The sequence below is a fragment of the Rattus norvegicus genome, chromosome 5 (assembly GCF_021556685.1).
Source record: "Rattus norvegicus strain SHRSP/BbbUtx chromosome 5, alternate assembly SHRSP_T2T, whole genome shotgun sequence".
Classification (NCBI taxonomy): domain Eukaryota; kingdom Metazoa; phylum Chordata; class Mammalia; order Rodentia; family Muridae; genus Rattus; species Rattus norvegicus.
The window spans coordinates 168,597,516-168,610,203 of NC_141538.1; the positions used below are offsets into that span (position 1 = coordinate 168,597,516).

The 12,688-nt window shown below is 51.5% G+C and overlaps 1 protein-coding gene across 2 annotated transcripts; it reads right to left on the minus strand.

The window, feature by feature from the left end:
- Positions 1 to 96: 96 nt before the first annotated feature.
- Positions 97 to 12,181, minus strand: Tas1r1 (taste 1 receptor member 1). Of its 2 annotated transcripts, none has more exons than NM_053305.1 (6): positions 11,947 to 12,134; positions 8,249 to 8,555; positions 5,572 to 6,333; positions 4,970 to 5,182; positions 4,549 to 4,669; positions 97 to 1,184 (listed from the first exon to the last, which is right to left on the minus strand). In NM_053305.1, the coding sequence occupies exons 1-6, from the start codon at positions 12,132 to 12,134 to the stop codon at positions 253 to 255; spliced, it is 2,523 nt and encodes an 840-aa protein (NP_445757.1). In that variant the 3' UTR covers positions 97 to 252. The 2 variants fall into 2 exon arrangements, with proteins under 2 accessions (NP_445757.1, XP_087403895.1); XM_087547769.1 differs by lacking the exon at positions 97 to 1,184 and adding an exon at positions 2,323 to 2,987 and having other exon boundaries at positions 11,947 to 12,181.
- Positions 12,182 to 12,688: the final 507 nt, after the last annotated feature.

A 12,688-nucleotide genomic window follows, 5' to 3' on the forward strand; every position in this document is an offset into this window, starting at 1 on the left:
CAAGCTGTGCCCTAGACTCCCACTCCCGCTTGCTGTGCGGTCCCAAGCTCTCCCCACACCGGAAGAGCAGACAAGAAACCACACACACACACACACACTTCCCGTCTTTATTGCACTGGATTCTTCCGCGTGCTTATACATCGTAAGCTGTGCCGGAGCTCTCCCAGACACCTCAAGCTCTCGGCCCCACTGGACCCGCCACCTTCAGCACAAGAAGAGAGGCTTCCTTCCCGTCTGCACCTTTCCAGTGGATCAGGTAGTGCCGCAGCGCCTCGTGTAGTCCTGGATGGAGGCCTGAAAGTGTTCTGTATTGTTGAGTTCTGGACGGCAGAGAATCACATAGCACTTGGGGAGGAAGTAACCGCTGAAGCCGCCGCTCAGTGTGGTCAGCCCTGCCAGCACATTGACCGCAGGCAGGTAGCTGCCCTGGTAAATGCTGGCCATGGTGAAGAAGGCGATCCAGGATACGAAGTTGAGGAGCAGGCTGAAGGTGACACATTTGGCTTCATTATAGTTCTCTGGCAGTTCCTTACCCAGGTAGCTGCAGACGAAGGTACTGATGGAGAGGAGAATGTTGTGGGTGAAAGCCAACAGGAAGCCTACAGAGTTGACCTCTGTGCACTCGAGAATCACCAGATGGGGGAAGCGCTGGTATTCCCTGGTGGGTCGTGGGGTCCACATTACAAGCCATGTGAGACAGATGAGCAAATGGACCGTGGAGCTGACAATGACGAATAGACCTGCACCATGGTTTTGGGCCCAGGTACGGTAGAATGTGGGCACCTTGGTAGAAAACTTGAAGATGATGACCAGTTGGAAGGAGCGGATTGTCAGGCAGGAGAGGAAGATGGCAAACCCGAGAGAAAAGAGGGGCTGACGCAGCAAGCACGCGGGCACCGTGGGCTCCCCGAAGAAGCTATAGAAGCTGCAACTTCCGGCCACCAGGGAACCCAGCATGAGGAAGCACAGCCTACCCCCAGCTGACCTCACTACAGGTGTGTGAAAATGCCAGGCAAACAGGCCAGCAGTCCCAACCAGCAGCAGCAGCAATAGCGTGTTAGCTGCTATTAGCACCAAAGAGATGGGTTCATGCCAAGCCAAGAACTCCACCGTGCGTGGGAAGCAAGTAGTGCTCTCCTTGGGTGCCCATTCTTCTGTTCCACAAGGCTGGCAGATGTGAAGCTCTGAAAGGGAAGACAAGGTTTCTGAGAGCCAGGTGAGCAGAAGGAAGGGGAAGATGGGGGAAGGGAGGTCCAGGTCCTGCAAGATTCTGGGAGAGTTGCACCTTGGCAGATAGGTTTTTGGAGCCATCGTGAGAAGTGAGCTTACAACAAGTACAGGCTAAGCACGGCCTCAAAGGCTCAGGATCCCAAAGGGGGTTTGCAAATACAGAGAGCTTTATGCAGCTCTGCCTACAGGACCATCTTTTAAAAAAAAACAAAAAACAAAAAAAACCAAAACGGGCTGGAGAAATGATGGCTCAGCGGTTAAGAGCACCGACTGCTCTTCCAGAGGTCCTGAGTTCAAATCCCAGCAACCACATCATGGTGTCTCACAACCATCTGTAATGGGATCCGATGCCCTCTTCTGGTGTGTCTGAAGACAGCTACAGTGTACTCATATACAAAATAAATAAATGTTTAAAAAAAAAAAACCAAAGTGCTTGCCTAGGAAGCGCAAGGCCCTGGGTTCGGTCCCCAGCTCCGAAAAAAAGAACCAAAAAAAACCAAAAAACAAAAAACCCAAGATTTCTTATGATACAGCAGCGTTCTGCCTGCACGAAGAGGGTACCAGATCTCATAGATGGTTGTGAGTCACCATGTGGTTGCTGGGAATCAAACTCAGGACCTATGGAAGAGCAGACAGTGCTCTTAACCTCTGAGCCATCTCTCCAGTCCCAAAATGTCTTATCTTTAAATGGGATCCGATGCCCTTTTCTGGTATATCTGAAGACAGCTACAGTGTGCCCATATAAATAAAATATTAAAAAAGAAATAAGATTTTTTTTTTTTTTTTGGAGCTGGGGACTGAACCCAGGGCCTTGCGCTTGCTAGGCAAGCGCTCTACCACTGAGCTAAATCCCCAACCCCTAAAAATAAGATATTTTTGTCTCTCTCTGCAAGATTTAACCAGATCCACTTTCTGCGTTCATACTCCAAGATATCTGAGTCCTGACTCCCTGGTGATGGGTGACAGATACTCCCATCACCACAGAGAGATTAAAAGAATGCATCCCCCTGGCGGTAAGCTCCAAGGTGAGTTCATAGCCCCCTACTGTGCTCCCTGCCCTCCGCTTTGAGTCAATGAAAGGGGCACATGGGCTATAGATATGCTAGTACATGTGTTTAATTCAAACCATTCAAGTACTTGACTCCTTGGCACAGGGAAAGGACTTCATATAAACAGCATGGCCAAGGAGTCAAGTGTGTGTTTGAATAAAGAGGTTGGGAGCTGGTGGGTGTGGAACCAGTGCTCTGACAGAGAACACACCAAGGTCTGAGGCTTCCCGATGGTTATCAGAATTCAGCCCAGTGGCAAGTGTCCTCCAATCTGTACCCAGCTGGTAGTTGGAACAGGCTTGGCCCATGGGAAGCGGCACTATTAGGAGGTGTGGCCCGGTTGGAGGCCCAGTGTGTCACTGTGTAGGTGGACTTTGAGGTCTCCTAATGCACATGTGTAGAAGAGAGACCCTCCTCCTGGCTGCCTTCAGAGAAGATGAAGACGTCTCAGCTCCATCTCCAGCACCAAGTCTGCCTGCAGTCGGCCATGCTCCCTGCCATGACGGACTGGACCTCTGAAACTGTAAGCCAGCTCCAGCAAAGAGTTTGCTTTTGTAAGAGTTGCCTTGCCTCTCTCCTTCCTCTGCTCTCTCCCTGTCCCTGCGGGCTGTTTCTCTCTTCCTCTCTCACTTCTCTCTCCCTTCCCATGACAACTTCCCTGATCTCAGTCCTTGTGGCCAGCGAACTGAGAGCAGCTTCCCAATAAACCTGCATTTAATTAAAAAAATAAAAAGAGTTGGCTTGGTTATGGTGTCTCTTCACAGCAATGGAGACCCTAACTAGCACACTAACTGACAAGCCAGTGAGCTGGAGTCCAGGGCCCTTAGGTGCTGGAACACTCACCTTCTGCCTGTTCCCTCACCTTGGATGCTGGAGCACTCACCTTCTTCCTGTTCCCTCACCTTGGGTGCTGGAGCACTCACCTTGAGTGCTGGAGCACTCACCCTCTTCCTGTTCACTCACCTTGGGTGCTGGAGCACTCACCTTGAGTGCTGGAGCACTCACCTTGGGTGCTGAAGTGCTTACTACCTTGGGTGCTGGAACACTCACCTTCCTGCTCCCTCACCTTGGGTGCTGGAGCACCCACCCTCTTCCTGTTCACTCACCTTGGGTGCTGGAGCACTCACCTTGAGTGCTGGAGCACTCACCTTGGGTGCTGAAGTGCTTACTACCTTGGGTGCTGGAACACTCACCTTCCTGCTCCCTCACCTTGGGTGCTGGAGCACCCACCCTCTTCCTGTTCACTCACCTTGGGTGCTGGAGCACTCACCTTGAGTGCTGGAGCACTCACCTTGGGTGCTGAAGTGCTTACTACCTTGGGTGCTGGAACACTCACCTTCCTGCTCCCTCACCTTGGGTGCTGGAGCACCCACCCTCTTCCTGTTCACTCACCTTGGGTGCTGGAGCACTCACCTTGAGTGCTGGAGCACTCACCTTGGGTGCTGAAGTGCTTACTACCTTGGGTGCTGGAACACTCACCTTCCTGCTCCCTCACCTTGGGTGCTGGAGCACCCACCCTCTTGCTGTTCCCTCACCTTGGGTGCTGGAGCACTCACTTTAAGTGCTGGAGCACTCACCCTCTTCCTGTTCACTCACCTTGGGTGCTGAAGCACTCACTTTAGATGCTGAAGCACTCACCCTCTTGCTGTTCCCTCACCTTGAGTGCTGGAGCACTCACCTTGAATGCTGGAGCACTCACCCTCTTGTTGTTCCCTTGCCTTGGGTGCTGGAGCACTCACCTTGGGTGCTGGAGCACTCACCTTGGGTGCTGGAGCACCCACCCTCTTGCTGTTCCCTCACCTTGGGTGCTGGAGCACTCACTTTAAGTGCTGGAGCACTCACCTTCTTCCTGTTCCCTCACCTTGAATGCTGGAGCACTCATCTTGGGTGCTGGAGCACTCACTTTAGATGCTGGAGCATTCACCTTGAATGCTGGAGCACTCACCCTCTTGCTGTTCCCTCACCTTGGGTGCTGGAGCACTCACCTTGGCTACTGGAGCACCCACCCTCTTCCTGTTCACTCACCTTGGGTGCTGAAGCACTCACTTTAGATGCTGAAGCACTCACCCTCTTGCTGTTCCCTCACCTTGAGTGCTGGAGCACTCACCTTGAATGCTGGAGCACTCACCCTCTTGTTGTTCCCTTGCCTTGGGTGCTGGAGCACTCACCTTGGGTGCTGGAGCACCCACCCTCTTGCTGTTCCCTCACCTTGGGTGCTGGAGCACTCACCTTGGCTACTGGAGCACCCACCCTCTTCCTGTTCACTCACCACTCATGTTGAGAAAGGTCCCAGCTTCGCAGGGCACACACTCAAAGCAGCAGTGGTGGGAACCCACAACCACCCTGTGGTGCCCTGCCAGACAGTCCGTGGTACACACTGACACAGGCACCTGTTAGAAGTCACAGTGGTTTGCAATCACACAGGAGCCCAAGTCAAGGGACAGCTCACAGAGGGGGGAGATATCTGTGCCGCCGCCTTCCTGGTTCACTCTCACAGCACAGTCTGGGGTCAGATGTGCCAGGATCCAGCTGGGCATCTGTTTGACAACACATGTGGCTGGCATCCCTGGCAGGACTCCAGATCTAAGGTGGCCTGACGTGTGGGGCCCCTGTCCTGCTCTGGGTAGGCGTCACTCCCCAGGTTCCCGTAACATAAAGCAGTTACCTGGTGAGCAACCATGTCCTTTTACCTGATTGTTCTTCCCGTGCCACTGGATTTTTGTCTTATTTATGTCCAGATGAACTGGAGACAGTGAGGCAGAGCCAATGATCTCAAAGGTCCATTCAGGTCCATTCCAGTCCCAGGCGATGATGTCGTAGTAACCTAGAGTGTCCCCGTTGTCATCAAATGCCACAGTATTCTCATGTAGAAGAAAATTCACCTTGTAGATCTGCTGAAGAAGCTAGGGTAGACAGATTTCATGAAGCCACCATAGACCACACAGACCCAGGCAGCCCAGGAAGCAAGCAGGGTTCTCTGATGCCCTGGGTGGTCCCAACCTCGCTGGTTCCTTCCTCGCCACGGCAAACCGTTCTCGCTCCTAGAGATTCCCTTGACCCCTGACCAGCCTCCTGAGAGGAGACCTCTAACAAAGGACTCTTTTGTAAACATCCTTAGCCTTTGACCCCTCTGGGGCATGCTGGGTAGATGAAGACAAAGCTCAAAGAAGTGAAAAGTTTCTATAGGAGACAACCACCAGCCGGCTACCCACTGTCTCCTCAGATACTCAGCGTACCCTTACCGCTGGGATTGGATGTTCTGGATGCAGACACCCTGGCTGGAACCTCTTACCTGCCAGGGGTAGACTGGGCCTCTGGAACAGATCTCAGAAGTACATCCCAGGAGCTGGTGGAGGCCGTGGGCCACAGCGTACACAGCCTCATACACTCTGTAGGCGGCACTCATGGAGAAGGCTCCAAGCGTGGGCATGTTACGAGTCGTGAACGTGTGGCACTCCCGGCACAGCTGGTTAGTGCTGCACCAGGACCCCTCCGGGCAAGCGCTGGGAGCAGCTGTTACAGCCCTGACATAAGACTCCTCAAACTCCTTCAGCCCAGGGACTTGTCTCTGCTGGACGGCCACACCGAGCACCGTCCCAATGCCTTGGATCCCAGTCACGCTGGTGATGTACGTGGAGATGGCCCAGTCTTCTGAGGCGACCCACACTTTGCCAGTCAGGTTGGCCAGCACCACGGACCTGAAGAACACTCTAGCCAGGTGCCGGTTAGAGAAGACCACAACCACGGTGGTCCTGGCCTGAGCCAGATGCTGCATCATGCTCTGCATCCTCGGGTCACCCACCCGGGCAGAGAAAGGCACGATGTCCTTGAAGGCGACGCAGATGCCCCGGGGCACGGCCAGCTCCTCCAGCGCCTGCACACCCAGCTGCCCGTAATCACCGTAGCTGCCAATGAGCGAGATCCACACCCACCCAAAACTCTGCAGCAGCTGCACCATGACCTCCACCTGGTGCCGGTCACTGGGGACGGTACGAAGGAAAGACGGGAACTTGCGCTTGGCACTGAGTACCACGCTGCTTGCCTCATAGCTGACCTGTGGGGAGGGGTTCCATCCAGTGGGATCAGCAGCATCCCCATAACCGAGGTCTGCCCCTCTCCCACAGTGCTCACCCAGTATAGAGGGATGGGAAGAGGGCAGGCTTCTCTAGGGAGTCCCAGGGGCTGTGGGGATCTGCCTGACAGAGAAGCGAAAGGGCCACGTGTTTTAAAACATGGGACAAGCCACGCTGTCTTGGCCATAGGTCCTCAGCATGAAAAGGGCAGGGCAGGGGACCTTAACTCTCAAGCTGAGGGGCTCACTTCCATCCAGCACCCTGTCGGGAGCTAGGGTTCCCTCTGAGAAATGATCAAGTTTGAGGAGTATATCTCTAGTTCAAGGGAAATGTTCTGGAGAGGCTACGGAGCCAGGGACTGATGAAATCACTTGCTTGAGGGATTTCGACACATCACTAAAAGGTGAAAGGTTTAACCAGGTATGGCAACACTTAGGAGGGGGAGGGAGGAGGATCAGGAGTTCAAAACTGCTCTGGGCTGTGATGCAGGTACAGGGCCAATCTGGCCTACTGGAGTCCCTGTCTCAAAAAGCCAAAGGAGAAAAGATGAAAGACGGGCTCTGAAGGGAAACCACACTTGTATGATGATCCAAAAACTGTCGGTAAAAACCCAGGGGGCCACATACGCCATGGTAAGGCTGCAAAGGAAAGTGACCTCAGCACAGAGCGGCTGGTGGGGAAAGTGGGTGAGAGATGCGTGCTCACAAGTCACAGTGCCAGGTCTCCACGGCCTGCAATGGACTGCAGGGAAGAGGAGACCAGGGAAATACTGGGTGCCTCAAGGGCAGAAGGACCCTCCCTGGAGACTGAACTTAAAGATGAGTGGAGAAGACATGAAGCCAAGGACAGCACCGTGCAAGGAGCCGGTGGGCAGGTGGGCATGTCACTAAGAAACCGTGTAGGATAAAGGACTGACAAGCACTCATTGGGCTTGGAGCTCTGCAAGGTACTCCTGCTACAGCTGGATCAAGTGAGGACAGAATCCAAGGCTGAGGCACAAAAGGAAGAGCCAAAGAAGCTACACTCGAGTGAGTGTTCTAGGAAGCTCAATGGCAAAGGGTAGGGAGAGCCAGGCCCATAAGCACAGGGGACCCAGAAGAGGGATCACTGTCTGCTTAGACTGCTGAGCACAGCAGGGACCAGGCTTAGGGCAGTACAGAACCACCAAGGAACATCAAGGAAGGAAGACACCACACCAGCAGGTGGCAGTGTCTGAGCTGGGAAGTAAAGGCTGTTTGGATGACAAAGGCAGACTTTGGATGGAGGGAAGTCACAGAGAGAGAATGACTGGGTAGCAACACTTCCAAAGGGAAGACAGAGGACCAGGTGGAGTGGTGTGCTCCTTTAATTACAGCACTTGGGAGGCAGAGGCAGGGGATCTCTGTGAGTTTGAGGCCAGCCTAGTCTGCATAGTGAGTCCCAGGACCGCTACATAGTGAGATCCTGTCTCAAAACAAAAGAAAAGGGCGGCTGGAGAGATGGCTCAGTGGTTAAGAGCACTGACTGCTCTTCCTAGAGGTCCTGAGTTCAATTCCCAGCAACCACATGGTGGCTCACAACTCTGTAATGGGATCTGGTGCCCTCTTCTGGTGTGTGTGAAGACAGCTACAGTGTACTCATACATAAATAATATAAAAATAAATATCGATAAAATAATAAAAATAATATAAACATAAACAAGAAAGAAAACTTTTTTAAAGGACCAGCTTTCCCAATATGGGTGAGGCAGAAGTCTGGAAGCAGCTCAGAGAAAAGGAGGCAGGAAGATTGGGCAGCAGCAACACAGGCAGGATGGCTGCAACCCTGGAGAGCAGGGACTTCAGGGAGAGCAAGGGACAGCCTAGCCTCAGAGTTCCCATTGCCCTCCGCCCTAGAGATCCCTGAGGCCCAGCTTACCAGGGGCATCAGGAAAGGACCCAGCAAGGCAGCGGTAGTGACAGCGTGGTCAGTGTTGTCAGGCCCGATGAAGGCCACCACCTTGGAGGAGTGGTTGCGAAGGTCTTTCTGTATCTCTATGTGGCGGGGCCCTTGCAGGGCAAGCACCCTCAGGGTGGCATACACATTGGCAGATTCTGAGCACACGTCGTACAGCTCATACCCCAGGGTGATGTTGGGAAGCAGGGCCGAGGAGTTGTTTATCTCCTCAACAGTGAACCGCATGGCTTGGAAGAGGTGGTAGCCATGGCCGTTGAAGCTGTCGGGCCTGTAGGGAAAGCCCTGTGAGAATTGAGAAGGTTAAAGCCCTCCAGGTGCTCAACTCAGCCTCCTGCATTCCAGGCTTTGGGGGTGCAGAACAGAAGCTCTGAGGTTTCTGTCCAAGCCAGCACCATCCTGAAACACCTTGCCTCAGGTTCTCAGAACTGAGACTGTCACACATGAGCAAAGTGTAGTTAGTGTCTTTGTTGAACGTACAAAGTTTTCTGCTCTCACAGGAACGTGATTTTTTTTTAAAGATTTATTTATTTATTTATTTATTTATTTATTTATTTATTTATTTATTTATTTATTTATTTATTGTATGTGAGTACACTGTAGCTGTCTTCAGGCACACCAGAAGAGGGCATCAGGGGGCTGGGGATTTAGCTCAGTGGTAGAGCGCTTACCTAGGAAGTGCAAGGCCCTGGGTTCGGTCCCCAGCTCCGAAAAAAAAGAACCAAAAAAAAAAAAAAAAAAAAAAGAAGAGGGCATCAGATCCCATTACAGATGGTTGTGAGCCAACATGTGGTTGTTGGGAATTGAACTCAGGACCTCTGGAAGAGCAGTCAGTGCTCTTAACCACTGAGCCATCTCTCCAGCCCAACATGATGGGCTAATAAAGGAAAACAAAGACCTTTCCTTCTTGGCTGCTGCCGTTCTACAGCATGTAAGCCTCCGACCAGCATGTCTTCAGATTGGATGGTACAAGAATGCTTGGCTAGGGCTGGACTACTGCTCCTCCTGAGTTCAACTCCCAGCAACCACAAGGTGGCTCACCACCATCTATAATGGGGTCTGATGCCCTCTTGTGGTGTGTCTGAAGACAGCTACGGAGTACTCATATATAATAAATAAATCTTTAAGAAGAAAGAATGCTAGAGTACCTAAATGTCTGTCCAAGCCTTAACCTAAGTTTCTAATACGTTGCTCAGCGACTTTTGGCATGGCGTTGGGACAGAATCCTCAATAATTTCTGAAGTAGCCCTAAGCATACTTTGGCCATTTATCTTTTATTTATTTACTTTTTCTTTTTTCTTTTTTTTCGGAGCTGGGGACCGAACCCAGGGCCTTGCGCTTGCTAGGCAAGTGCTCTACCGCTGAGCTAAATCCCCAACCCCCACTTTGGCCATTTATACTACATATTTGAAGTAGTGTTCTCAGCAATGAACTAATTAACTCTGAAATAATTCTGTGTCTGGAGGTTCCAAGTATTCAGCTGAGATTTGTGTAAAAAATAAATACATTCATCTTATTAGTATGCAATAGTCTTTCTTTTTTCTTTTCTGTTTTCTTTTTTCTTTTTTTTTTTGTTTGTTTGTTTTCTTTTTTTTTTTTCTTGAGACACTATGTCACTATATAGCTCTGGATGGATGGCCTGGGATTATATAGATAAGGCTGGCCTAGAACTCACAGAGATCCAATGAGTGCTGGTCTTAAAGGTGTGTATGGCCATGCCCAAATACCTACCTATTTTGTATGCCTAAAGTCATGTTACAAAATTCTCAGGGGGCCGGGGCTGGAGAGATGGCTCAGTGGTTAAGAGCATCTGATCCCTTCTTCTGGCACACAGGTGTACATGCAGATAGAGCACTCATACATTAAACAAACAAACAAACAAAGTTTTAAAAAAAAGCCTCAGGGGTACTGGAGAGGTAGATCAGTGGTTAAGAGCACTGCCTGCTCTGCCAGAGGTCCAGGGTTCAATTCCCAGCAACTACACGGTGGCTCACAACCGCCTGTAACTCTAGTGCCAGAGGATCTGATGCCCTCTTTTGTCCTCTGTGGACACACGACAGTTGGATATATTTGTAGGCAAAATACCCACACATACAAAAAAATCTTCAAAAACCTTTTCCAGATAAAAATCGCCCTGAATCCAAAAGTGAAGAAGCCCTGCTCTAAAGAAACGGGGTTAACACACACATGCCCTTCCCCCAACCCCCTCAGCCTCAAGCACACAGAAGCACGGGCACAGGAGGACGACTTTACAGAACTAGTTCACGTGATGGTAAAGTTCAAAGTTCGCAGGGCCGGACAGACTGCTGAGTCTGAGGACAGACGGATACTCTGATCCTTCCCGGGACCCCTGCCTTCTCCCTGAAGGCCTTAAATGGATTGCGTGCGGCCCATTTACTGCCCATTGGCGAGCTCTTTCATGCAGCCTATCCATCTAAATGTTAACCACGGCAAGAACACTCTTTCACAGTAGCAACTAAATGAGTTTGAGCCAGGGACTCTAGGCGCCATCTCTTGGTCAAACTGATACATAAAATTAACCATTACACCCGCCTCACAGGGCTTGACCTAAGCTGAGAGCTCTCGGTTTTGGTAGCTGTTGTCACCAGGGAGGGGCACACACGATGCTAAGGATTTGACAGAAAGAGCATGTCAACCTGCCCTGTTCCCCAGCTCGCTGACTTTTAACCGCCCCCCCAATTTGTCACCTGTGTCCCCAGAGCGAATTGAGAGCCTCACTACCTCTTCACCGTAAGATCTGAGTTACCTGAAGCCAGTTTTCTTTTCCTTTTTAAAAAATATTTATTTATTTGATGTATGTGAGTACACTGTAGCTGTCTTCACACACATCAGAAGAGGGCATTAGATGCCGTTACAGATGGTTGTGAGCCAGGTGTCCCAGAACCCTATGTCCCGGCCAGCAGTCAGGCAGTCATCATGTGCGGTGCCATTGCTCCGGACCTCCCTTCCCAGCGTGAGGCTTACATAGACTGCACGCAGCCACCTCGAAAAGGAAACCCCTGAGGAACTGCACTTGCCTGCCGGAGAAAAACCAGGAGACTTGAACGGAGTTACAACCCACTGGAACGGCAAAAACAAAAGAATATAGTGCAGTATAAATAATAACACCCAGGGGGCTGGAGAGATGGCTCAGCGGTTAAGAGCAGTGGCTGGTCTTCCAGAGGTCCTGAGTTCAATTCCCAGCAACCACACGGTGGCTCACGACCATCTGTAATGGGATCCGATGCCCTCTTCTGGCGTGTCAGCGACATGATACCCATATAAATAACAACAGCACGGCAAACTAGGGATGGACTCCTTAAGCTCCGGACTTGGACTTCAGTCATTATAGATTGCTGGGGACTGGCTAGCTAGCTCAGGGGCAAGCAGAGAGGTCCTTCTTCATTTTACTCTAAGGGAGAGTCTCTGTGACAGGACTTCTGGCCTTAGCTGGTCTTGAACTCACCGTGTAGCTGAGGCTGACCTTGAACTTGTGATCCTCCTGTCTCCATCCCCTTAGTACGGAGATTATATGTATTGCATGCCTTAGCCACCAAATCCAGCTGATACGGTGCTTGAGCCTAAACCCAGAGCCTCACATACAGGCACCAAACAGATATACCCTCAACCACTAAGGGACAGCTCTGCTGGCCCCTACTTACCTGTCACAACTTGTCACCAGAGGTCTGTGTCTCACCTGCAGACAGTCACCATGGAGGGAGAACAGACCTGCAAGGAGGAAGTCCCCAGGAAGGCTGAAGCCTGGAGAGGACTCTGTCCTTTGGCAGCTGAAAGCCCAGCAGTAGACCAACTGCAGGCTGAGCAGCAGGTGAGCAGCCCAGAAGAGCATGCTGGCCAGCCGTCGTCCCTCTGCCCAGCATGGCTGAGCACAGCTCTGACGAGGGCTGCTTAAGTGCCGTGAAGGACAGCTGACCAGGCGCGTTTTTGTAACTTCATGCCCTTGAAAGGGGAGGGACTGGAGCCCAGTTGTGGAAAGGCTGTGGGTCTTCCGGACTGTGGTCTCTCTCAGGAACTGGGCAGGGCCAGGACATGGATGGAAACCAGGTGGATCCCTGAGACCCCCTCCCCTGGATAGTTGTGTTTTTTGTCCTTGTTCAGGCTCACCGGTCTCAGGAAGTGAGCCCTGCTGGTTTTCATGGAGGATAGGGAGGGCTGGGGCACTGAAGGTCAGGCTTACTGTCAGGGAGCTGGTTTGTTTGTTTGTTTGTTTGTAAGTGTTCTCTTGCTCTGTCACCCAGGCTGTCTTTGAACATCAGAGCTCAAACCATCCTCCTACTTCATTCACAGGAGTAACTGAGCTTACTGCTAGCTTGTGTCAACACAAGTTACAGAACATAGTAAACCTCGCGTAGTAAACCTGAAACCAGGCTTCGCGACGACCGC